Genomic DNA, 24,339 nt, shown 5'->3' with positions numbered 1-24,339 from the left:
TTATTAACTAAAGAATGAAGGTCTAGTCTCGAGTGGTCGACCCGTCCAGAATACTAAGGGACTGGGAGGTAGTCACTTATATACCTGGAATAGTGGGAGGAGTCAGCCGAGGCATGTCCAGACCTGTACCTAGTGGAATACACATACACATACAGACAGGTATAACAGTGGTTTACCACATTCACCCCTTGTTTAAAAATGAGTCCGGCGGGGTGAAGTGTATTTAAAAGTTCGTGTATTGGAGTCTCTCCGGAGGTCTTGTCTGCCGCTGTGATCGACGTGGCGACGGCAGGGGTGGTGGAGCTTCCGGCGTCGCGTCCCGTGTAGGCTGGGGCACTGGAGTGTAGTCCTCGTGGGTGATGGTCCAAGGCGAGCCGGCTGCTGGGGTTGGATATCGGGTCGTGGGGGGGGTGGTAATGGGTAGTGGGTTACAGCGGTCCCCGAGGGTGTCGTGGGGGGGGGTGGTAATGGGTAGTGGGTTACAGCGGTCCCCGAGGGTGCGAGGTCTCGTATGGAGACTGTGTCCTCCCGCCCGTCCGGGTACGCAATGTAAGCGTACTGGGGGTTGGCGTGGAGGAGGTCGACCCTCTCGACCAGGGGGTCCGTTTTATTGGTCCTCACGTGTCTTCTCAGTAGTACCAGCCCTGGGGACGTCAGCCATGGCGGTAACGCTGTCCCCGATGTGGACTTCCTTGGGAAGACAAACATTTTCTCGTGAGGGGTGGCATTGGTGGCAGTGCAGAGCAGTGACCGAATCGAGTGGAGCGCATCGGGGAGCACCTCCTGCCAGTGGGAGGTCGGAAGGCCCCTAGACTTTAAGGCTAGTAGGGCGGCCTTCCAAACTGTTGCATTCTCTCTTTCCACCTGTCCGTTCCCCCGGGGGTTGTAACTGGTGGTCCTGCTTGTGGCTATACCCCTAGCGAGCAGGTACTGGCGGAGTTCGTCGCTCATAAACGATGAGCCCCGGTCGCTATGGATATAGCTGGGGAAACCGAACAGGGTGAAGAGGCTGTTCAGACATTTAATGACCGTGGCACTGGTCATGTCCGGGCAGGGGATAGCGAACGGGAAACGGGAGTACTCGTCAATGATGTTGAGGAAGTACACATTGCGGTCGGAGGAGGGGAGAGGCCCTTTAAAATCGACACTCAGGCGTTCGAAAGGGCGAGTGGCTTTTATCAGGTGGGCTCTGTCTGGTCTATAAAAGTGCGGTTTGCACTCAGCGCAGACTTGGCAGTTCTTGGTCATGGTCCTGACCTCCTCAATGGAGTAAGGCAGGTTGCGGGCCTTGATGAAGTGGAAGAACCTGGTGACCCCCGGGTGGCAGAGGTCATTGTGGAGGGCCCTCAGCCTATCGATCTGCGTGCTGGCGCAGGTGCCACGTGATAGGGCATCTGGGGGTTCATTGAGCTTCCCAGGCCGGTACAAGATCTCGTAATTGTAGGTGGAAAGTTCGATTCTCCACCTCAAGATCTTGTCATTTTTGATTTTGCCCCTCTGCTTGTTGTTGAACATAAAAGCAACTGAACGCTGGTCAGTGAGCAGGGTAAATCGTTTTCCGGCCAGGTAGTGCCTCCAATGACGCACAGCCTCCACAATAGCCTGGGCCTCCTTCTCGACCGCGGAGTGTCTGGTCTCCGGGCCCTGGAGGGTTCGTGAGAAGAATGCCACAGGTCTCCCCGCCTGATTAAGGGTGGTGGCCAGAGCGAAGTCGGACGCATCGCTTTCCACCTGGAAGGGGATGGATTCGTCCACTGCGTGCATGGTGGCTTTGGCAATGTCCTCCTTGATACGGTGGAAGGCCGAGCGGGCCTCTGCCATCAGGGGAAAAGAGGTGGATTTGATCAGCGGACGGGCTTTGTCTGCATAGTAGGGGACCCACTGGGCGTAGTAGGAAAAAAACCCTAGGCACCTCTTCAGAGCTTTTAGGCAGTGGGGCAGTGGGAGTTCCATAAGGGGACGCATCCGGTCCGGGTCGGGACCGATGACCCCGTGTTCCACAACACAGCCAAGGATGGCGAGGCGGTCTGTGCGGAATATGCACTTCTCCTTGTTATATGTCAGGTTCAGGAGTTGGGCGGTGCGGAGGAATTTCTCGAGGTTTGCGTCATGGTCCTGCAAGTCATGGCCGCAGATGGTCACATTGTCTAGGTAAGGGAAAGTGGCCTGCAGCGCGTTTTGACCGACCATCCGGTCCATCTCCCTTTGGAAGACGGAGACCCCGTTGGTAACGCCAAAGGGAACCCTAAGGAAGTGATAGAGGCGGCCGTTTGCCTCAAAAGCAGTATACTGGCAGTCTTCGGGGCGGATGGGGAGCTGGTGGTACGCTGATTTCAGGTCAATGGTCGAAAAGACGCGGTACTGCGTGATCTGGTTGACCATGTCAGCTATGCGGGGGAGTGGGTAGGCGTCCAGCAGGGTGTAGCGGTTTATTGTTTGGCTGTAGTCGATGACCAGGCGTTGTTTCTCGCCGGTCTTAACGACCACAACCTGGGCTCGCCAGGGGCTGGAGCTGCCCTCAATAATCCCCTCCTTCAGGAGCTGCTCCACTTCGGTTTTGATGAAAACCCTGTCCCCGGCACTGTATCGCCTGCTCTTTGTGGCGATGGGCTTACAGTCGGGGGTGAGGTTAGCAAACAGTGGGGGCGGTGGGACTCTGAGTGTGGAGAGGTTGCATCTGGTGCGCGGCGGGCAATTTGGAGGCTGCTGGCTGCGGACTGTGAGTGGGGGGAGGGGGCCACCGTACGCCATCGTAACGCTTTTGAGGTGGCACTGGAAATCCAACCCCAGTAGAACGGCAGCGCAAAGTTGGGGCAGGACCAGGAGTTTAAAATTATTGAACACAGTCCCGTCTACTACTAGTGTCACCACGCAGTAGCCGCCAATGTCCGCTGACTGGGACGCGGCGGCCATAGAAATCCGCTGGTGCGCAGGCAGGACTGGGAGAGAGCAACGCCGCACCGTGTCGGGGTGGATGAAGCTCTCTGTGCTCCCGGAGTCAAAAAGGCAGTTTATTGCATGGCCGTTTACCTTAACGTCCATTTTGGACCGAGCTAGTTGGTGCGGTCTCGTTTGGTCCAGCGTAACAGAGGCCAGCGTAGGGGTCGGTGTGTCGCTGCGGATATCAGATAGGGGGGGGTTGGTGGCCTGCTGCGTCCCGGCTGGTGTCCAAGATGGCGGCGTCCATGATTCCCATGTGGCTGGAGTCGTCCAAGATGGCTGCTGCTGCGGTGGTTCGCACATGGCTGGGGAGGCCCAAGATGGCGGCCCACACGCGGCGCTGTTGGGGGCCCAAGATGGCGGCTCGCACGGCCCACACGCGGCGCTGCTGGCGTTCGGGATGGCTTTGGCCTTGCAGACGCTAGCGTAGTGTCCCTTTTTCCCGCAGTCCGAGCAGGTCGCATTCTTCGCCGGGCAGCGCGCTCTGGGGTGTTTGGCCTGGCCACAGAAGTAGCATTTCTGGCCTTGGGATACTGCTGTCTGGCTTTGGGACACTGCTGCGGTGGTTGGGCCGTTGTTGGGCTGTGGCTGGGGTGGCACGGTGCTATGGGGCTGTCCTACCGTGTCCCAGGTTGTCGTTCCCCGCGGCGTCCACGGTGCAGAGGAGTAGGCATCCATGCCCGCGTTAGTGCGATTTCGGAGGCTTTGTCGAGGGTGAGGTCACTCTGCTCCAGCAGTCGCTGTCGGGTGTAGTTGGACCTGTGGCCCGCTACGAAGGCATCCCGGATCAGTTCCTCCGTGTACTGAGTGGACGTTACCGCCTTACACCCACAGGCCCGGCCAAGCACGGACAGTGCTTGGAGGTATTCCTCAGCCGATTCCCCAGGTTGTTGCTTGCGACTCCCCAGGAGGTGCCTGGCGTAAACTTCATTCACAGGGCGCGTGTACTGGGTCTTGAGGAGCTGGAGGGCGGCTGTGTACGAGGTCGCGTCCCGGATGACTGAGTACACTCGGTGGTTCATCTTGGAGATCAGGACAGACAGTTTGTTCGCATCCGTTACGACCGCAGTGGAGGCAGTCAGGAATGCCTCGAAGCACATGAGCCAGTGAGCAAACTTGGTGGAAGCGTCCGCTTCCCGACTGTCCAGGTCCAGGCATGCTGGTGTGAGGATCTTAGAGTCATAGAGTCATAGAGTTTTACAGCACAGAAAGAGGCCCTTCGGCCCATCGTGTCTGCGCCGCCCATCCATCCCTGTCCAGTCTAATCCCACTTTCCAGCATTTGGTCCATAGCCTTGTATGCATTGGCATTCCAAGTGCTCATCCAAATGCTTCTTGAATGTTGTGAGGGTTCCTGCCTCTACCACCCTTTTGGGCATTGAGTTCCACATTCCAACCACCCTCTGGGTGAAAAAGTTCCTCCTCAAATCCCCTCTAAATCTCCTGCCCCTTACCCTGAATCTATGCCCCCTTGTTATTGACCCCCCTACTAAGGGGAAAAGTTCCTCTTTGTCTACCCTATCTATGCCCCTCATCATTTTGTATACCTCAATCAGGTCCCCCCTCAGCCTTCGTTGCTCCAAGGAAAACAACCCCAGCCTGTTTAGTCTTTCTTCATAGCTGAGGCGCTCCATCCCAGGTAACATCCTGGTGAATCTTCTCTGCACCCTCTCCAAAGCAATCACATCCTTCCTACAGTGAGGTGACCAGAACTGCACACAGTACTCCAGCTGTGGCCTCACCAGCGTTTTGTACAGCTCCATCATAACCTCCCTGCTCTTATATTCTATGCCTCGGCTAATGAAGGCAAGTATCCCATATGCCTTTTTAACCACCTTATCTACCTGTTCCGCTGCCTTCAGGGATCTATGTACATGTACACCAAGGTCCCTCTGACCCTCTGTACTTCCTAGGGTCCTACCACTCATTGTGTATTCTCTTGCCTTATTTGTTCGTCCAAAATGCATCACCTCGCACTTTTCAGGGTTAAATTCCATTTGCCACTTTTCCGCCCATCTGACCAACCCGTTTATATCGTCCTGTAGCCTGAGGCTTTCCTCCTCGCAATTGACCACCCCACCAATTTTCGTGTCATCTGCGAACTTGCTGATCATACCTTTTACATTCTCATCCAAATCATTTATGTAGATCACAAACAACATGGGACCCAGCACCGATCCCTGAGGTACCCCACTGGACACAGGCTTCCAGTCACAAAAGCAACCTTCGACCATCACCCTCTGCCTCCTGCCACTCAGCCAGTTTAGGATCCAACGCGCCAAGGCACCCTGGATCCCATGGGCTCTTACCTTCTTGACCAGTCTCCTATGCGGGACTTTGTCAAAGGCTTTACTGAAGTCCATGTAAACGACATCCACAGCATTTCCCTCATCCACCCCCCTAGTCACCCCCTCGAAAAATTCAATCAGATTTGTCAGACATGATTTACCCTTGACAAAGCCATGCTGACTATCCCCGATTAATCCTTGCCTCTCCAAGTGGAGACTAATTTTGTCCCTCAGAATTTTTTCCAATAATTTCCCTACCACAGAGGTTAGGCTCACTGGCCTGTAATTCCCTGGTTTATCCCTGCTACCCTTCTTGTATAATGGTACTACATTAGCTGTTCTCCAGTCCTCTGGTACATCCCCTGTGGCCAGAGAGGTTCTGAAAATTTGTGTCAGAGCCCCTGCAATCTCCTCCTTTGCCTCCCACAGCAGCCTGGGATACATCTCGTCCGGGCCTGGGGATTTATCCACTTTTTGGCCTGCTAAAACCGCTAGCACCTCCTCCCTCTCGATGCTAATATGTTCAAGTATGTCACAGTCCCCTTGCCCGATTTCTATGTCTGCATCGTCTTTCTCCATAGTGAACACAGATGCAAAAAATTCATTTAAAACCCCGCCTACATCATCTGGCTCTACACACAGATTGCCACTTTGGTCCCTAATGGGCCCTACCCTTTCCCTGGTTATCCTCTTGCCCTTAATATACTTATAAAACATCTTAGGATTTTCCTTTATTTTGCTCGCCAGTGTTATTTCATGGCCCCTCCTCGCCCTCCTAATTTCTTTTTTAAGTATGCCCCTGCACTTTTTATACTCCTCTAGGGCTTCTTCCGTCTTTAGTCTTTTGTAACTGCCAAAAGCCCCCCTTTTATTTCTAATGCATTTTTGTATATCCCTTGTCATCCAAGGTTCCCTTTGCTTGTTGGTCCCACCCTTGACCTTTACAGGAACATGTTGGCGCTGTACTCTCTCTATTTCCCTTCTGAAAGTCTCCCACTGTTTTGATGTGGATTTTCCTATAAGTAGCTGCTCCCAGTCCACTTTGGCCAGATCCTGCCTTATCATATTAAAATCGGCCTTCCCCCAGTTTAGAACCCTTATTTCCGGGCCGTCTTTGTCTTTTTCCATGACCACCTTAAATCTCACCGAATTATGGTCACTGTCGCCAAAATGCTCTCCTACTGATACTTCCACCACTTGCCCGGCTACATTCCCCAGAATTAGGTCCAGTACCGCCCCCTCTCTTGTAGGACTTTCTACATGTTGGCTCAAAAAGCTCTCCTGGATGCACTTTAAGAATTCTGCACCCTCTAAGCCTTTCACACTCTGACTATCCCAATTTATATTGGGGAAGTTGAAATCCCCCACTATTATTACCCTATTATTTTCGCACTTCTCTGAGATTTGCCTACATATCTGTTCCTCTATCTCCCCCTGACTGTTTGGGGGCCTATAGTACACTCCCAGCAAAGTGCTTGCCCCCTTTTTGTTTTTAAGTTCTACCCATATGGCCTCATTAGAGGAACCCGCTAATATATCTTCTCCATTATAAAAAATTTAGTTAATAAAATTGATGCGCCATCAATTACTCAAAAGACTGAGGTTAAGCGAGTAACAACCAGGCTTTTATTAACTAAAGAATGAAGGTCTAGTCTCGAGTGGTCGACCCGTCCAGAATACTAAGGGACTGGGAGGTAGTCACTTATATACCTGGAATAGTGGGAGGAGTCAGCCGAGGCATGTCCAGACCTGTACCTAGTGGAATACACATACACATACAGACAGGTATAACAGTGGTTTACCACACCTCCCACATTCCACCCTACGTAAACTTGAGGTCATCCAAAACTCGGCTGCCCGTGTCCTAACTTGCACCAAGTCCCGTTCGCCCATCACCCCTGTGCTCGCTGACCTACATTGGCACCCGGTTAAGCAGCGCCTCGATTTCAAAATTCTCATCCTTGTTTTCAAATCCCTCCATAGCTTCACCCCTTCCTATCTCTGCAATCTCCTTCAGCCCCAAAACCCTCCGAGATAATCTGCGCTCCTCTAATTCTGCCCTCTTGAGCATCCCTGATTAATATTGCTCAACCATTGGTGGCCGTGCCTTCTGTTGCCTAGGCCCTAAGCTCTGGAATTCCCTGCCTAAACCTGTCCACCTCGCTACCTCTCTTTCCTCCTTTAAGACGCTCCTAAAACCTACCTCTTTGATCAAGCTGTTGGTCACCTGCCCTAATTTATCCTTATGTGGATCGGTGTCAAATTTTTTGTCTTAAAATACTCCTGTGCCACACCTTGGAACGTTTTACTACGTTACTGGTGCTATATAAATACAAGTTGTTGTTGTTGCTGCTCAGTTGTGTTGAGGAAGCTCATCCTCTGCCTGTATACCCTGTGTTGGGGGTATCACCTCTGGTGTGGTGCCGCCCTGTGCTGATGCCCTCTGTCCTGTGCAGCATCAGGGCGTTGAGGAGAAGGTCGGTGGTGGTGTTGTTGGTGCTGCTGGTGTGCCTGGTTCTGCTGGTGTTGGGGCTGACTGTGGTCAGATTCTGAGGACCAACGTGAAACAGTGTAAACGGTACCCATGCTGATGGAATAGATGGCAGGTGAAGTTGAGATGACAGAAGCAAGCTGTCAATGGTGAGAGAGGTTGTTCCAATGAGGTGACACTGGATAGAGAGTTTGCTCCAAACACTTGCAGCCTGCATAAAGCTCAATCTGTGTTCCAAATGTAGTAAGCAATGGCTTCTGCGCTTGGAAAGTGAACAGCTGTGAGCTGGGAGCTTTTATAACACATTTCAAGCTGTCAAGTAATCAGCTGATTCAATGGCAATTCAACTAATGCCTCAGAATAACAGACGTGACCCCCGAGCAGCGTGAACCCCATGGGCAAGCAGTTAAAGTGAAAAAATAAATGTAAAAGGCCTGCTAATGATCTGTCAACAAGGCAACACTGATCTTAATTGGCTCACCCGCCGCTGCCTGTCGGGTCTGCTCAGCGCTGGCAGACCTGACATTGGGAAAGGCGCGTTGTGGCAGGTTGATAGTGGGGTCCCGACCTGCTGTCAAAAAAATAACATTTCCCGCCCGCTGTCTCCCCGGAAATTTCCGGCCATAGTCTCAGGATAAGGGGTCGGCCATTTAGGACTGAGATGAGGAGAAATTTCTTCGCTCCGTGTTTTGATTCTTTGGAATTCTCTATCCCAGGACCCAGAGGGCTATAGATGCTCAGTCATTTAGCGGACTGGGAACTAAATATACCAGGTTATAAGGTCTACAGGAAAGATAGGGAAAATGGAAGAGGGGGAGGAGTAGCCTTGGTGATTAAGGATGAAATCCCTTCAATCATAAGAGAGGTAAGCAGGCAGTGGAGACTTTATGGGTAGAATTGAGAAATAGCAAAGGATTTAAGACTATAGTGGAAGTTGTGTATAGACACCCTGGTAGCAGCTGTGAAGTGCTAGTTTGTATAAATGCAGAGATTAGACAAGCGTGTAGTAAAGACAGAGTGGTTTTAATGGAGGATTTTAACTTTCATATAGATTGGGATAAGGAGACTAGCACCTGTCAGGAAGGTAGTGAATTTCCTGAGTGTGTCTAGGATAGTTTTCTACAACAATATGTCCTAGAGGCAACAAGGGGCCAAGCCATATTAGATTTAGTAATGAGTAATGATTCAGATTTAGTTAACAGCCTACCTGTGCTTGAACATTTATCCAATAGCGATCAACACATGATCAAGTTCAACATAGCATTTGAAAGGGAGAAATACGAAACAGCTACAGGAAACTTCGCGATATCCAGCACCGACGGGACCGAGCTGCTGCCGATCTATCAAAACTTCCGGATAGACCAGCGCTAATGTTGAAGGATACGGAGGTTTTCATCTCCGTATCTGACACCAAACAATGTTGCTTAGCAACAGCTTGTAAACACTCGGCCCGTACCTTGGAAGTGTCTCTGAAGCTGTTGCTAAGCCTGACTGTTAAAAAAATGCTAGGAGAAGAAAAAAAACCTAACCAAAACGGCTGCTGATTTCTGCCGTTAGATCAAGGTTTCCGGACATACAACCTCCGGATAAACCAAAGTTTCCTGTACTAAGATTCTAGATTTAGGTAAGGCCAACTTCAACAGGATGAGGCAGAGACTGTCCACGGGAAACTGGGCAAATCTGTTAATGGGTAAAATGACAGATCATCAGTGGGAGATGTTTAAAAAAGAATTTAATGTGATACAGAACCAGTTTATACCTCTGAGGGGCAAGAGCTCTACTTGCCAAAAAAAAGCCATGGATGATGAAAGAAGTGAGGGACAGCATAAAAAGAGAAGAAAAAACATACAAAAATGCAAAAAGTAGCACAGATCCTGGCGAATGGGAAAGATGCTAAGAACAGCAAAGGGTCACAAAGCAGATAGAGCTGCAAAAAGGGAGTATGAAATTTTTTTTGCAAGGGATATCAAAATCAATACGAAGAATTTTTACAATTACATTCGGAAAAAGAGGGTAGTCAGGAGCATTGTTGGCCCCTTAAAAACTGAAAGCAGTGATATTGTCAATGATAAGGAAATGGTGGACAGGTTGAATAATTACTTTGCGTCAGTATTTACAGTAGAAGAAGAGGCTAGCATGCCAGAAATCCCAAGGAAACTAATATTGAATGGGGACAGGGACTCAATAAAATTAACGTAAATAAAATAACAATAATGAAGAAAATAATGACACTAAAGAGTGACAAGTCCCCAGGACCAGATGATTTCCATCCCAGGGTTTTAAAGAAAGTAGGTGAGCACATTGCAGATGCACTAACTATAATCTTCCAAAGTTCTCTAGATTCAGGAACTGTTCCTTTAGATCGGAAAATTGCGCATGTCACTCCGCTATTTAAGAATGACGAGAGAGGGAAACTAGGGAATTATAGACCAGTTATATAATCCCCCGGTGATGAGGGGATGGACATATGAGGAGAGATTGAGTAGATTGGGACTCTACTCATTGGAGTTCAGAAGAATGAGAGGCGATCTTATTGAAACATATGAGATTGTGAAGGGGTTGGATCGGGTGGATGCGGGGAGGATGTTCCCGATGATGGGTGAAACTAGAACTAGGGGGCATAGTCTTAGAATAAGGGGCTGCTCTTTCAAAACTGAGATGAGGAGGAACTACTTCACTCAAAGGGTGGTAGGTCCATGGAATATGCTGCCCCAAAAAGCTGTAGAAGCTACATCATTACATAAATTTAAAACAGAAATAGACAGTTTCCTAGAAGTAAAGGGAATTAAGGGTTACGGGGAGCGGGCAGGAATTTGGACAGGAGTCTAGGTTCGGATCGGACATGGCCCTGTGGGTAGCGGAGCGGGCCCAGGGGCCATGTAGCCTGATCTTGCTCCTATTTCGTGTGTCTAATTCTGTTAGATTCAGGAGATGGTTCTGTGATAGTGGATTGGCGGTTAGGATCAGATCAGCCATGATCTTATTGAATGGCGGAGCAGGCTCGAGGGGCCGATTGGCCTACTCCTGCTCCTATTTCTTATGTTCTTAGCCTAACATCTGTTGTCAGGAAATTGCTAGTGTCTATAATTAAGGATAGGGTGACTGAACACTGCAAATTTTCAGTTGATCAGAGAGAGTCAGCATGGATTTGTGAAAGGTAGGTCATGCCTGACAAACCTGATTGAATTTTTTGAAGAGGTGACTCAAGTAGTGGACAGGGGAATGTCTATGAATGTTATTTATATGGACTTCCAGAAGGCATTTGATAAAGTTCCGCATAAGAGACTATTAACTAAGGTAGAAGCCCATGGAATTGAGGGCAAATTATTGACCTGGTTAGGAAATTGGCTGAGCAGCAGGAGACAGAGAGTAGGGATAATGGGCAGGTGCTCAAATTGGCAGGATGTGACTAGTGGTGTCCCGCAGGGATCTGTGTTGGGACCTCAACTATTTTAATATGTATTAACGACTTAGATGATGGCACAGAAAGTCATATATCCAAATTTGTTGATGACGCAAAGATAGGCGGCATTGTAGACAGTGTAGATGAAAGCATAAAATTACAAAGGGATATTGATAGATTAAGTGAATGGGCAAAACTGTGGCAAATGGATTTCAATGTAAGCAAATGTGTTATCATCCACTTTGGACCTAAAAAGGATAGAACAGGGTACTTTCTAAATGGTGAAAAGCTAAAAACAGTGGAGGTCCAAAGAGACTTGAGGGTCCACGTACATAGATCATTACAATGTTGAACAGGTACAGAAAATAATCAAAAAGGCTAATGGAATGCTGGCCTTTATATCTAGAGAACTAGAATACAAGGGGGTAGAAGTTATGTTGCAGCTATACAAAACCCTGGTTAGACCACACCTGGAGCACTGTGAGCAGTTCTAGGCACCACACCTTAGGATATATTGGCCTTGAAGGGAGTGCAGCGTAGGTTTACCAGAATGATACCCTGACTTCAAAGGTTAAGTTACGAGGAGAGATTACACAAATTAGAGATTTATTCCCTAGAGTTTAGAAGGTTAAGGGGTGATTTGATGAAGTTTTCAAGATACTAAGGGGAACAGATAGGGTAGATAGAGAGAAACTATTTCGGCTAGTTGGGGATTCTAGGACTAGGGGGCATAATCTAAAAATTAGAGCCGGTCTGGAGTGAAATTAGGAAACACTTCTACACACAGTGAAACTCTCTTCCGCAAATGGCAATTGATGCTAGATCAATGGTTAATTTTAAATCTGAGATTGATAGTTTTTTGTTAACCAAAGGTTATTAAGGGATATAGGCCAAAGGCGAGTATATGGAGTTAGGTTGCAGATCGGCCATGATCTCATTGAATGGCGGAACAGGCTTGAGGGGCTGAATGGCCTACTCCTGTTCCTATATTCAAGGTTGAGGTCGATAGATTTTTGGATTCTAAGGGAATGAAGGGATATGGGGATTAGGCAGGAAAGTGGAGTTGAGGTAGAAGATTAGCCATGATCTTATTGAATGCTGGCGCAGGCTCAAGGGGCTGTATGGCCTACTACGCCTCCTATTTCTTATCTTATTGCATTCTTATGAACAGAGGTTGAGGTGATAGAGCAGAAAGGGAGTGGGCAAGGAGTGGTAAGTGGAAGCAAGGACGAAGGGGTGGTTGATGGGTGAAAAAGGGAGGGGAGAGTAGAAGCAAGCTCAGAAGACTATATCAAAGTATGGCCCCGTAAAAGCCTGAGACAACAGAGCCAGCGGGTATCGGGAGGGAGCCATGCACTGTGGGCTGGACAGGGTGCAGTGACAAGGGGCGGTTGCAAATATTGGCCAGATGCAACGTTAGATTAAAAAAAGTCTGTCTTTTGTCTCTTGTCTCTGTCTCTCACTCGCTCTCATCCCTGTTTTGGGTCTGCCAACACATCAGGTGTATCAGGAGAGCTGACTTTTTCTGTCTCACACACAGCCTCTTTTTTTGGAAAGAAACACTGCATAGAAATTTTACCATAGTAAAATTTTTGCATTTCTCACCTTGCTTTTCAAAAAATTTGGACGAATGCTACTGGTAGAAAGTGCGAGGAGCTTTAAAAATCTCATCAGTAGAGCTGACTGAACAGTATTGAAGCATCCTGATAATTGAGGTACATTTCGCATGGTCAGACTGCACAATCCAAATTCAAGTACAAGCCCAAGCTTTTAAGAGAGACTGAGGTCTTCAAGGAAAAACTTTAACGAAGGCATTAAAAGACACCAAAGACAAGCCAAGGATAAATGTTATCATGTCATTGTGAAATATGCTATTATTTTATTTAAAAATAAAAATTCTTTAAATCCTTATTTTAGGCATTATAGAGTACTCTCTTACGACCCCCCCCCCCCCAATCTTCTTTTCCCTCCTCCCCTCTCTCCTGGCTCCCCACTTTACTTCCTCACCTCCTTTTGCAGGCCACTTTACAATGTGTGGTGTAGTTTCTCTGCTTCCCTCATTGATAGCAAGAGAACAGTATGGAGGAAAGGGCTTCCCCATGCTCAGTAGTACAAGTAAAAGAGTTCTATTAAAACTATAGGGTTTATATACTTATAATAGAGGCCTTTCACTAGTTGTATGACTTCTACGACGACCCTGTTTCCATAGTGTTCTCTTGCTTTCTCATGCTCTGTAAAGGGAAAATAACTTGCTGTCCTCCTCAGCCCCCACCTTGCACGACTCTCCTCGGGAGTTACAATCCAGGCTGTTGGGTCTAAAGTTCCGTGTAATGGTACATTTACTAAATTCCTTTGATTGCTTACAGCCCAATCCTCTTGCAGTTTGGAAAAGAAATAAAACAAGACTGCATTTCCTTAGCGGCTTATCCTGTTCAATCATTAAGTTTCACACTTGTTTAATGCTGCCCACTAGTACAAACTATGTTGTGTGGCAGTTAAGCTATTGTACAAATATTGTACAATCAATTTGAATTGCAAACAGCAAAGACTGCATCATTATTTATGAAGTACAGTGCTCTTTACTGCCATTTTTAGCTGAACCCTTAGTGTTTATCTAAAATGGCAATATGCCAATCTTTGGCATTTTGTTTCCTACCAGCTGAGAACAGGGCTTAATGACATCTTGGTTTGATGGTGTTTTGTAATAGCTACAGATGAAGGAGGAGGTTGGAACTCCCGTGAAAAGTCTTCAATGCAGGCCCAACTTGCCAGGGATTATAAGAAGCTGACCAAGCTCTGCAGCATGAGCAACAGGTAGGGCTAAAAGAACAGCATGTGCCTTACTGTTTTAAATTGTGGTGGTTGATATAGGCAATGAGGAGATAGCTTTTCTTAAGACTCAGTCAGACCAGTATCTGCTAATCTGATCCAGTTATTATATTTCATTTCCTGTGCCTTTCCAGTCTTGACAAAGAGTTTGACTCGAAACATTGACTCTATTTTCTCTCCACGGATGTTGCCTGGCCTGCTGAGTTATTCCAGCATTTTCTGTTGTTATTTCCAGTTATTATATTGTTGACCTTGCAAGTATAAATAACTATACAAACCTTGTTGCACTGCAGTTTCTGCAGTGTGAGTTGATGCAAAAAACAGTGTAACTCTAGTTTGAGGTTGTCAATCGCAAGTGCAATGTGCTATTTCACAACCAAAGCTGAAGCGTTTTGCAGCCATCTTCAGCCAGACGTGCTGAGTGGAAGATCCATATCGGCCTCCTTCTGAGGTCCCCACCATCACAGAAGCCAGTCTTCAGCCAATTCGATTCACTCCACATGATATCAAGAAACAGCTGAGCACACTGGATACAGTAAAGGCTGTGGGCCCCGACAACATCCCGGCTATTCGGGGGAGAGCAGCAGCGGAAGAGGAGCCCGGCTTAAAAACCGGCGCGAAGGCAGAGGCCCGACCGGTTCGGGGGAGAGCAGCAGCGGAGGAGGAGCCCGGCTTAAAAACCGGCGCGAAGGCAGAGGCCCGACCAGTTCGGGGGAGAGCAGCAGCGGAGGAGGAGCCCGGCTTAAAAACTGGTGTGAAGGCAGAGGCCCGACCAGTTCGGGGGAGAGCAGCAGCGGAGGAGGAGCCCGGCTTAAAAACCGGCGCGAAGGCAGAGGCCCGACCAGTTCGGGGGAGAGCAGCAGCGGAGGAGGAGCCCGGCTTAAAAACCGGCGCGAAGGCAGAGGCCCGACCAGTTCGGGGGAGAGCAGCAGCGGAGGAGGAGCCCGGCTTAAAAACCGGCGTGAAGGCAGAGGCCCGACCAGTTCGGGGGAGAGCAGCAGCGGAGGAGGAGCCTGGCTTAAAAACCGGCGCGAAGACAGAGGCCCGACCAGTTCGGGGGAGAGCAGCAGCGGAGGAGGAGCCCGGCTTAAAAACCAGCGCGAAGACCGAGGCATACCAAATCAACAGCAGAGGAGAGAGGTAAAAAGTAATCAGAGTGTGACGTCACCAGGGAGCAGGTAAGTGATTGGTTGGTGAGTATTTCTCTCTTTTCAATACAAGCTTGACTTCTGTGGTGTTAAAGTTCTAGGGTCTCTGGTGTAGTGGGGACAGTTGGTAAATAAAGCGCCCTAGAGTATACCTGTAACTGGGGTATTGAATAAATTTTTAATTAATTAAAGGAGTAAGTCATGGCAGGAGAGCTCAGACCCGTGTTCTGCTCCTCTTGCTCCATGTGGGAAATCAGGGACGCTGCCAGTGTCCCTGACGACCATGTGTGCGGGAAATGCATCCAGCTGCAGCTACTTGCAGACCGCATTGCGGCGCTCGAGCTGCGGGTGGATGAATTTTGGAGCATGCGCGATGCTGAGAGGCTCATGGATAGCACGTTTAGCGAGTTGTTCACGCCTCAGGGTAGGGCAGCACAGGGGGTGACCATCAGGCGGAGCAACAAAGGCAGGCAGGTAGTGCAGGGAACCCCTGCGGACATCCCCCTTTCAAACAAGTATACCGCTTTGGATACTGTTGAGGGGGATGACTCACCAGGGGAAGGCAGCAGCAGCCAACTTCCTGGCACTGGGGGTGCTCCTGCTGCCCAGGAAGGGGGGAAAAAGAGTGGGAGAGCAATAGTGGTAGGGGATTCTATAGTAAGGGGAACAGATAGGCGTTTCTGTGGCCGTAGACGTGAATCCAGGATGGTTTGTTGCCTCCCTGGTGCCAGGGTCAAGGATGTCACTGAGCGGCTGCAGGGCATTTTGGAGGGGGAGGGTGAACAGCCAGTGATCGTGGTCCACATTGGTACCAACGACATAGGTAAAAAGAGGGATGAGGTCCTGCATCAAGAATTTAGGGAGCTAGGTAACAGATTAAAGAGCAGGACCTCAAAGGTTGTAATCTCTGGATTACTCCCAGTGCCACGTGCTAGTAAGTATAGGAATGGGAGGATAGAGCAGATGAATGCGTGGCTAAAGAGTTGGTGTAGGGGGGAGGGTTTTACTTTCCTGGATCACTGGGTCTGCTTCTGGGAAAGGTGGGATTTGTACAAGTCGGACGGGTTGCACCTGAACCAGAGCGGGACAAATATCCTTGCGGGGAGGTTTGCTAGCACTGTTGGGGGGGGTTTAAACTAACTTGGCAGGGGGATGGGATACAGAGGGGAGCTGAAATAGGGGGGGGATGTGCTGCCAATTATAGAGAAAAAAACAAGTCAGCTTGGTAGACAGGGCAAATATATAAGGGCAAGGCTGGATGGCATCTATTTTAATGCAAGGAGTCTTGCAAATAAGGTGGATGAACTGAAGGTGTTGATAAACACATGGGAGTATGATATTGTTGCTATCACGGAGACATGGTTGAGGGAAGGGCAAGACTGGCAGCTCAATATTCCGGGGTACAGAATCTTCAGGCGAGACAGAGGGGGAGGTATAAGAGGAGGGGGTGTCGCAATATTAATTAAGGAGTCAATTACTGCAGTAAGGAGGGATGATATATTAGCAGGGTCCTCTAATGAGGCCATATGGGTGGAGCTTAAAAACAAAAAGGGGGCAAGCACTTTGCTGGGAGTGTACTATAGGCCTCCAAACAGTCAGGGGGAGATAGAGGAACAGATATGTAGGCAAATCTCAGAGAAATGTGCAAATAATAGGGTAATAATAATGGGGGATTTCAACTTCCCCAATATTAACTGGGATAGTCAGAGTGTGAAAGGCTCAGAGGGTGTAGAATTCTTAAAGTGCATCCAGGAGAGCTTTTTGAGCCAGCATGTAGAAAGTCCTACAAGAGAGGGGGCGGTACTGGACCTAATTCTAGGGAATGTGGCCGGCCAAGTGGAAAAAGTGCTAGTAGGTGAGCACTTTGGTGATAGTGACCATAATATGGTAAGATTTAAGGTGGTCATGGAAAAGGACAGGGATGGGCCGGAAATAAAGGTTCTAAATTGGGGGAAGGCCGATTTTAATAGGATAAGGCAGGATCTGGCCAAAATGGACTGGGATCAGCTACTTGTAGGAAAATCCGCATCGGAGCAATGGGAGGCTTTCAGAAGGGAGATTGAGATCATACAATGGCAACATGTTCCCGTAAAGGTCAAGGGTGGTTCCAAAAACCACAGGGAACCTTGGATGTCAGGGGATATACGAGAATGGATTAGGAAAAAAAGGAGGGCTTTTGGTAGATACAAAAGGCTAAAGACGGAGGAAGCCCTAGAGGAGTACAAAAAGTGCAGGGGGATACTTAAAAAAGAAATTAGGAGATCAAGGAGGGGCCATGAAATAACACTGGCGAGCAAAATAAAGGAAAATCCGAAGATGTTTTATAAGTATATTAAGGGTAAGAGGATAACTAGGGAAAAAATAGGGCCCATTAGGGACAAAAGTGGCAATCTGTGTGTGGAGCCGGAAGATGTAGGAGGGGTTCTAAATGAATTTTTTGCATCTGTTTTCACTATGGAGAAGGACGATGTAGACATGGAAATAGGGCGGGGGGACTGTGATATGCTCGAACATATTAACATCGAGAGGGAGGAGGTAGTGGCGGTTTTAGCTGGCCTAAAAATGGATAAATCCCCAGGCCCGGATGAAATGTATCCCAGGCTGCTGTGTGAGGCAAAGGAGGAGATTGCGGGGGCTCTAACACATATATTCAGGACCCCTCTGGCCACAGGGGATGTGCCAGAGGACTGGAGAACCGCTAATGTAGTACCATTATTCAAGAAGGGTAGTAGGGAAAAACCGGGGAACTACAGGCCAGTGAGCCTAACATCAGTGGTAGGAAAATTATTGGAAAAAACCCTGAGGGACAAAATTTGTCTCCACTTGGAGAGGCAAGGATTAATCAGGGATAGTCAACATGGCTTTGTCAAGGGAAGATCATGTCTGACTAATTTGATTGAATTTTTTGAGGGGGTGACTAGGTGTGTGGATGAGGGTAACGCAGTGGATGTGGTATACATGGATTTCAGTAAGGCCTTCGATAAAGTCCCGCACAGGAGACTGGTCAAGAAGGTAAGAGCCCATGGAATCCAGGGTGCCTTGGCACATTGGATACAAAACTGGCTTAGTGGCAGAAGGCAGAGGGTGATGGTCGAAGGTTGTTTTTGTGACTGGAAGCCTGTGGCCAGTGGGGTACCACAGGGATCGGTGCTGGGTCCCTTGCTGTTTGTGGTCTACATTAATGACTTGGATATGAATGTAAAGGGTATGATCAGTAAGTTCGCGGATGATACAAAAATTGGTAGGGTGGTAAATAGCGAGGAGGGTAGCCTCAGTCTGCAGGACGATATAGATGGGTTGGTCAGATGGGCGGAACAGTGGCAAATGGAATTTAACCCGGAAAAGTGCGAGGTGATGCACTTTGGGGGGACTAACAAGGCAAAGGAATACACAATGAATGGAAAGACCCTAGGCAAGACGGAGGGTCAGAGGGATCTGGGTGTGCAAGTACACAGATCCCTGAAGGCGGCGGAACAGGTGGATAAGGTGGTAAAAAAGGCATATGGGATACTTGCCTTCATTAGCCAAGGCATTGAATATAAGAGCAAGGAGGTTATGATGGAGCTGTATAAAACACTGGTTAGGCCACAACTGGAATACTGTGTGCAGTTCTGGTCGCCACACTACAGGAAGGATGTGATCGCGTTAGAGAGGGTGCAGAGGAGGTTCACCGGGATGTTACCAGGGCTGGAGCGCTTCAGCTATGAAGAGAGACTGGGCAGATTGGGTTTGTTTTCCTTGGAGCAGAGGAGGCTGAGGGGGGACATGATTGAGGTGTACAAAATTATGAGTGGCATAGATAGGATGGATGCTGAGGAGCTTTTTCCCTTAGTAGAGGGGTCAATAACTAGGGGGCATAGATTCAAGGTAAAGGGCGGGAGGTTTAGAGGGGATTTGAGAAAGAACTTTTTCACCCAGAGGGTTGTTGGAGTCTGGAACTCACTGCCTGAAAGGGTTGTGGAGGCAGAAACCCTCACAACATTTAAGAAGCATTTGGATGTGCACTTGAAATGCCATAGCATACAAGGCTACGGGCCAAATGCTGGAATATGGGATTAGATTAGACAGGGCTTGATGGCCGGCGCGGACACGATGGGCCGAAGGGCCTCTATCCGTGCTGTATTACTCTATGACTCTATTGTGCTGAAGACTTGTGCTCCAGAACTAGCTGCGCCTCTAGCCAAGCTGTTCCAATACAGCTACAACACTGGCATCTATCCGACAATGTAGAAAACAGTCCAGGTATGTCCTGTCCACAAAAAGTAGGACAAATCCAATCCGGCCCTATCAGTCTACTCTCAATCATCAGCAAATTGATGGAAGGTGTGGTCGACAGTGCTATCAAGCAGCACTTACTCATCAATAACCTGCTCACTGATGCCCAGTTTGGGTTCCGCCAGGACCACTCTGCTCCAGACCTCATTACAGCCTTGGTCCAAACATGGACAAAAGAGCTGAATTCCAGAGGTGAGGTGAGAGTGACTGCCCTTGACATCAAGGCAGCATTTGAACGAGTGTGGCATCAAGGAGCCCGAGTAAAATTGAAGTCAATGGGAATTGGGGGGGAAACTCTCCACTGGTTGGAGCCATACCTAGCACAAAACAAGATGGTTGTGGTGGTTGAAGGTCAATCATCACAGCCCCATGACATCGCTGCAGGAGTTCCTCAGGGCAGTGGCCTAGGCCCAACCATCTTCAGCTGCTTCATCAATGACCTTCCCTCCATCATAAGGTCAGTGTGATGAAATATGCCGTTCATCAGGCACTGTATTCTCTGTGTTCTCAGGCACTGTATTCTCTGTGTTTAGTTTAGTTTCAGTTTCATTTCCCCTCCGGTACTGTATTGTGTGTAGGGCTCCGCCCATACCTGGCCACTACTTAAGCAGGCTGCACTGTCTCACAGACAGTGCAGCAGATCTTTGGATGGGAGACACTTCTCCACTGTGTATTACTTTCTTAGTTAATAAAAGCCTTGCTTTGCTCCGTTAACGTCGAGTCTCGGATTCATTGAGGCACATCAGTCAGAAATGGGGATATTCGCTGATGACTAGACAGTGTTCAGTGCAACTCCTCAGATAATGCAGCAGTCCATGCCCGCATGTAGCAAGACCTGGATGACATTCAGGGTTGGCCTGATAAGTGGCAGGTAATATTCGCGCCACAGAGGTGCCAGGCAATGACTATCTCCAACAAGCGAGAGTCTAACCACTGCCCCAAGACATTCAATGGCATTACCATCGCCGAATCCCCCACCATCAATATCCAGGGGGTCACTATTGACCAGAAACTTAACTGGACCAGCCACATAAATACTGTGGCAAAATGAGCAGGTCAGAAGCTGGGTATTCTGCAGTGAGTGTCTCACCTCCTGACCTCCCAAAGCCTTTCTACCATCTACAAGGCACAAGTCAGGAGTGTAATGGAATACTCTCCACTTGCCTGGATGCACTGCAGCAACTTGCCAAGGCTTCTTTGGCAGCACCTCCCAAACCCGCGACCTCTTCCACCTAGAAGGAGAAAGACAAGGGCAGCAGGCGCATGGGAACACCACCACCGCCAATTTCCCCCCAAAGTTGCACACCATCCTGACTTGGAAATATATCACCATTCCTTCATCGTCGCTGGGTCAAAATTCTGGAACTCCATCCCTAACAGCACTGTGGGAGTACCTTCACCACACGGACTGCAGCGGTTCGAGAAGGCGGCTCGCCATCACCTCAAGGGTAATTGTGTATGGACAATAAATGCTGGCCTTATCAGTGGCGCCCACATCCCATGAACAAATGAAAAAAAACAGCCTGAGAGGATCTCAAAGATAGTCTCACTCTGCTTGGGCTTCTTACAAGTTGCAGCCATTGTTTTCAACTTCATTCTTAATGATTGTATAAGGATCCCAGTTTAATGTTGGTTAAATGACCATGGAAATGTTGCTTTTTCACTAATATTAAAAATTTAACTGGAATTCCAACGTCAATCAGCAGAGCTTTATATGTGTATTTAAGTATATGTTCAGAGTTCTGCTTTGTTCGCGTATAGAGCAGTGTGGTCCCAGCAGTATAATTGCTGGCTAGCACTAATGTCAAACCACTAGCTTCAATATAATGGCAACATTATTTATTTTAAGAATGTGATTGTTGCCATGTTCCCATTCCTGGCCTCTCCACTTCATCTCTCCACAAACACTAACTCCTCTAAAACACCACAACTCGTGCCCTCACTCGCACAATGCCCTTATTGTCATCAACTTCCACTGGTTCCCCGTGTCTGAGAATTGCCTTTAAAATCTTCAGCTACACCTAAATCCCTCAATGGCCTCACACCACCCTATCTTAGCAATTTCTCCAGCTGTAGATGCCTACGCACATCATCCACTAAGTTGATACCAGATTACTCTTTCTTTACACCCATTGGCATCTGCCTCTTCAGCTACTATGCCCTGTCCTCTGGAACTCCCGCTCTGCTCAGCATCCATTCTTTTTCCACTGCTATAGAAATGTAAGTTGTTGGTTTCTTGCACTTGCTGGGGAGCTTAGTAAACAGTGATAAGTTGGTTAATGCCATTCATTGCTGCTTTACTTTTATTTAAATAGTGAAGTGTTAATGACCGACTAATCTACCAAAGTGGGACTACTTTAATAAACAGCATCATTGATACAAATTATTTGACTTTTAGGCATTTGATGCAGCCTGGCTGAACTTTAAGTTGGCCACAACTTGCTAAATATCTTTTATGCAGCCATGATCAATCAGTAAACACAGGAATACTTCATGCCTAAACTATGTTAGTGTTTGAATACTGAATGTCCTGCACTGTTCTCAAAATATGAATGTGGTTTCTTTCAATATGCTGTGTATGTTCTCTTTCCCCTCTCCCTAACCAGCCCCACCCCCCAAAAAAAATAACACATTGTTGGATTATAGTTCTATGGGCATTGGTCGGAGGATAAATATTAAACAAAATTGATAATCAAGACAGCTATACTGCTAAGGTAAAGTGCCTGAGGAGTAAAGTAATAATATAGCTTGGAAATGGGCAAGGCAATTGCACATGTGATATGGTAATAAGCAAGAGAGTAGGAAGCTTTCCAGCTTAATTTCTGGTCTGTGCTGAATTAGCCAGTCTCAATCAGGGTGCCATAACTGCCCTCAATACTCCCAGGCTATATGAGGGGGGGATCTCATTGAAACTTATAAAATCCTGACAGGACTGGACAGACTAGAAGCTGGTGGTCGGGGAGTCCAGAACCAGGGGTCACAGTCTAAGGATAAGGGGTAAGCCATTTAGGACAGAAATGAGGAGGAATTTCTTCACCCAGAGAGTGGTGAACCTGTGGAATTCTCTACCACAGAAGGCAGTAGAGGCCAATACATTAAATATATATTCAAGAAGGAGTTGGATATATTTCTTAAGGCTAAAGGGATCAAGGGGTATGGGGAGAAAGCAGGGACTGGGTACTGAATTTGGATGATCAGCCATGATCGCATTGAATGGCGGAGCAGGCTCGAGGGGCCAAATGGCCTACTCCTGCTCCTATCTTCTATGTTTCTAGGCTAGGAGTAGGGAAACTTGGACATGGTTCTCCTTCCTGATCACTGTCCGCTAGGCCCCGTTAGAAGTGTGCACGTGTTATCTGTTTTGAACAGGTTTGGATTGGCTGTGATGTTGACTAACCTACTAATAATAATACTCACTAACCACAAGGAAACAAAATCGAAGTGGGCTGCTTGCTGCGTGTGGAAATGTACCCTATGATGTGTTGCCATTTTCAAGATAGGAGGAGTAAGGAGAGAAAATTGGAGGAGGGGAGGAAAAAGTAAGCTACTGAACAAATGAAAAAAGGTGAAGGAATTAACTCCAAGTTGAGTTTATTTACTTTTTATTGCCGTTGCTTAATTGTGTACATTAGTATCGCACCAACTATACTAAAACAATGTTAACACGGTTCAGAAGTGTACAATATTTTATAGAGTGCAGTCACTGTTAGCTAGATAAAGCTGCCAAATGTCAACTGTAGGAAAGAATGTGCTCAGTTTCTAAATAATTTATACAGCGATATCACATTAAATCCTACTGGCTTTAAAATGTGGAAATGTTGGAGAACATCAGGATGCTGTGCGGACCTAGTGAAAGAAGAATAATCATGGGCTGTAGCATTAAAAGGGATTGTGTGCAAAATGTTGGCAAGAAAATGCAAATAAAGTATTCTTCTGCAGTGTATGTAACACACTGATCAAATGGGCACTGTTAATAAACAGGAATGTATGTTACTTGACGGCTTTTTAAAAAACAGTTCTTGTCCTCGAATCAAAAAGTTGTCCATTCAAGCCTCACTCCAAGGTTAAAGCACACAATCTAGACTGACACTCCAGCAGTACTGAGCGAGTGTTACACTGTTGGGGATGCTGTTTTCTGGATGAGACATTAAACTGTCTGTCTGTTCAGGTGAACATAAAAGATCCCATGGCACTATTTGAAGAAGAGCAGGGACTTCTCCTGATGTCTTGGCTAATAATCATCCCTCAAACAACACTAAAACACAGGTTACCCCATCATTCAACTCATTTTCTGTTTTTGGAATCTTGTGGCGTACAAAATGGCTGCCGCATTTGCTTATGTAGCAACAGTGACTGTGATAACCCTGTGGTTGAATAGTCTTTTGACACTCCGCATTAAGATTCACGCATGAATAATTACCACTTGTGCAAGGCACAGACTGGAGCCTATGGAACTATACCCAGCAAGGAGTTAACCCCTTCAGAAGAGGAGTAAATCTGTGAGAAACAAATCAAAACATGTACCTTTTCAATTGTTATGTTAATCATAGAATCATACAGCACAGAAAGAGACCACTCAGTCCATCGTAAATGTGCCAGCTCTCTGATAGAGCTAACAATTAGTCCATCTCCCCTGCTTTTTCCCCAGAGCCCTGCAAATTTTTCATTTTTAAGTGGAGATCCAGTTCCCTTTTGAAATTTATGATTGAAACTGCTTCCACCAACCTTTCAGGCAATGCATTTCAGATCAAGACGTAATTAACATAGAAACATAGCATTTTACAGCGCAGGAGGACAAAACTAATCCCACTACCCTGCTCTCTTCCCTTCCTCTGCTTCAAATATTTAAGAAACTAGTCTTTCCTTTTTTACTCTTATCAAAGAATTTTATAATTTTAAAAACTTCTAATAAACCTTCTCTGTTCCAGCAGAAATCATTCCAGTTATACATTCATAACTATGTAAT

General features: G+C 47.6%; 1 protein-coding gene across 1 annotated transcript in view; it reads left to right on the top strand.

Moving 5' to 3' along the window:
• Positions 1 to 24,339, top strand: part of LOC147109291 (uncharacterized) — an 88,891-nt gene that overhangs the window by 41,877 nt on the left and 22,675 nt on the right. The window contains exon 5 of the mRNA XM_086003102.1: positions 13,830 to 13,935. Within this exon, the coding sequence (XP_085859228.1) occupies positions 13,830 to 13,935 (106 nt within the window). The remainder of the gene's footprint in view (positions 1 to 13,829; positions 13,936 to 24,339) is intronic.

This window comes from Somniosus microcephalus, chromosome 12 (assembly GCF_052327205.1).
Source record: "Somniosus microcephalus isolate GS21.2 chromosome 12, FLI_Smic_1.0, whole genome shotgun sequence".
Lineage (NCBI taxonomy): Eukaryota > Metazoa > Chordata > Chondrichthyes > Squaliformes > Somniosidae > Somniosus > Somniosus microcephalus.
The sequence above is the reverse complement of the archived record's forward strand: the minus strand, read 5'-3'. Positions and strand labels throughout refer to the sequence as shown.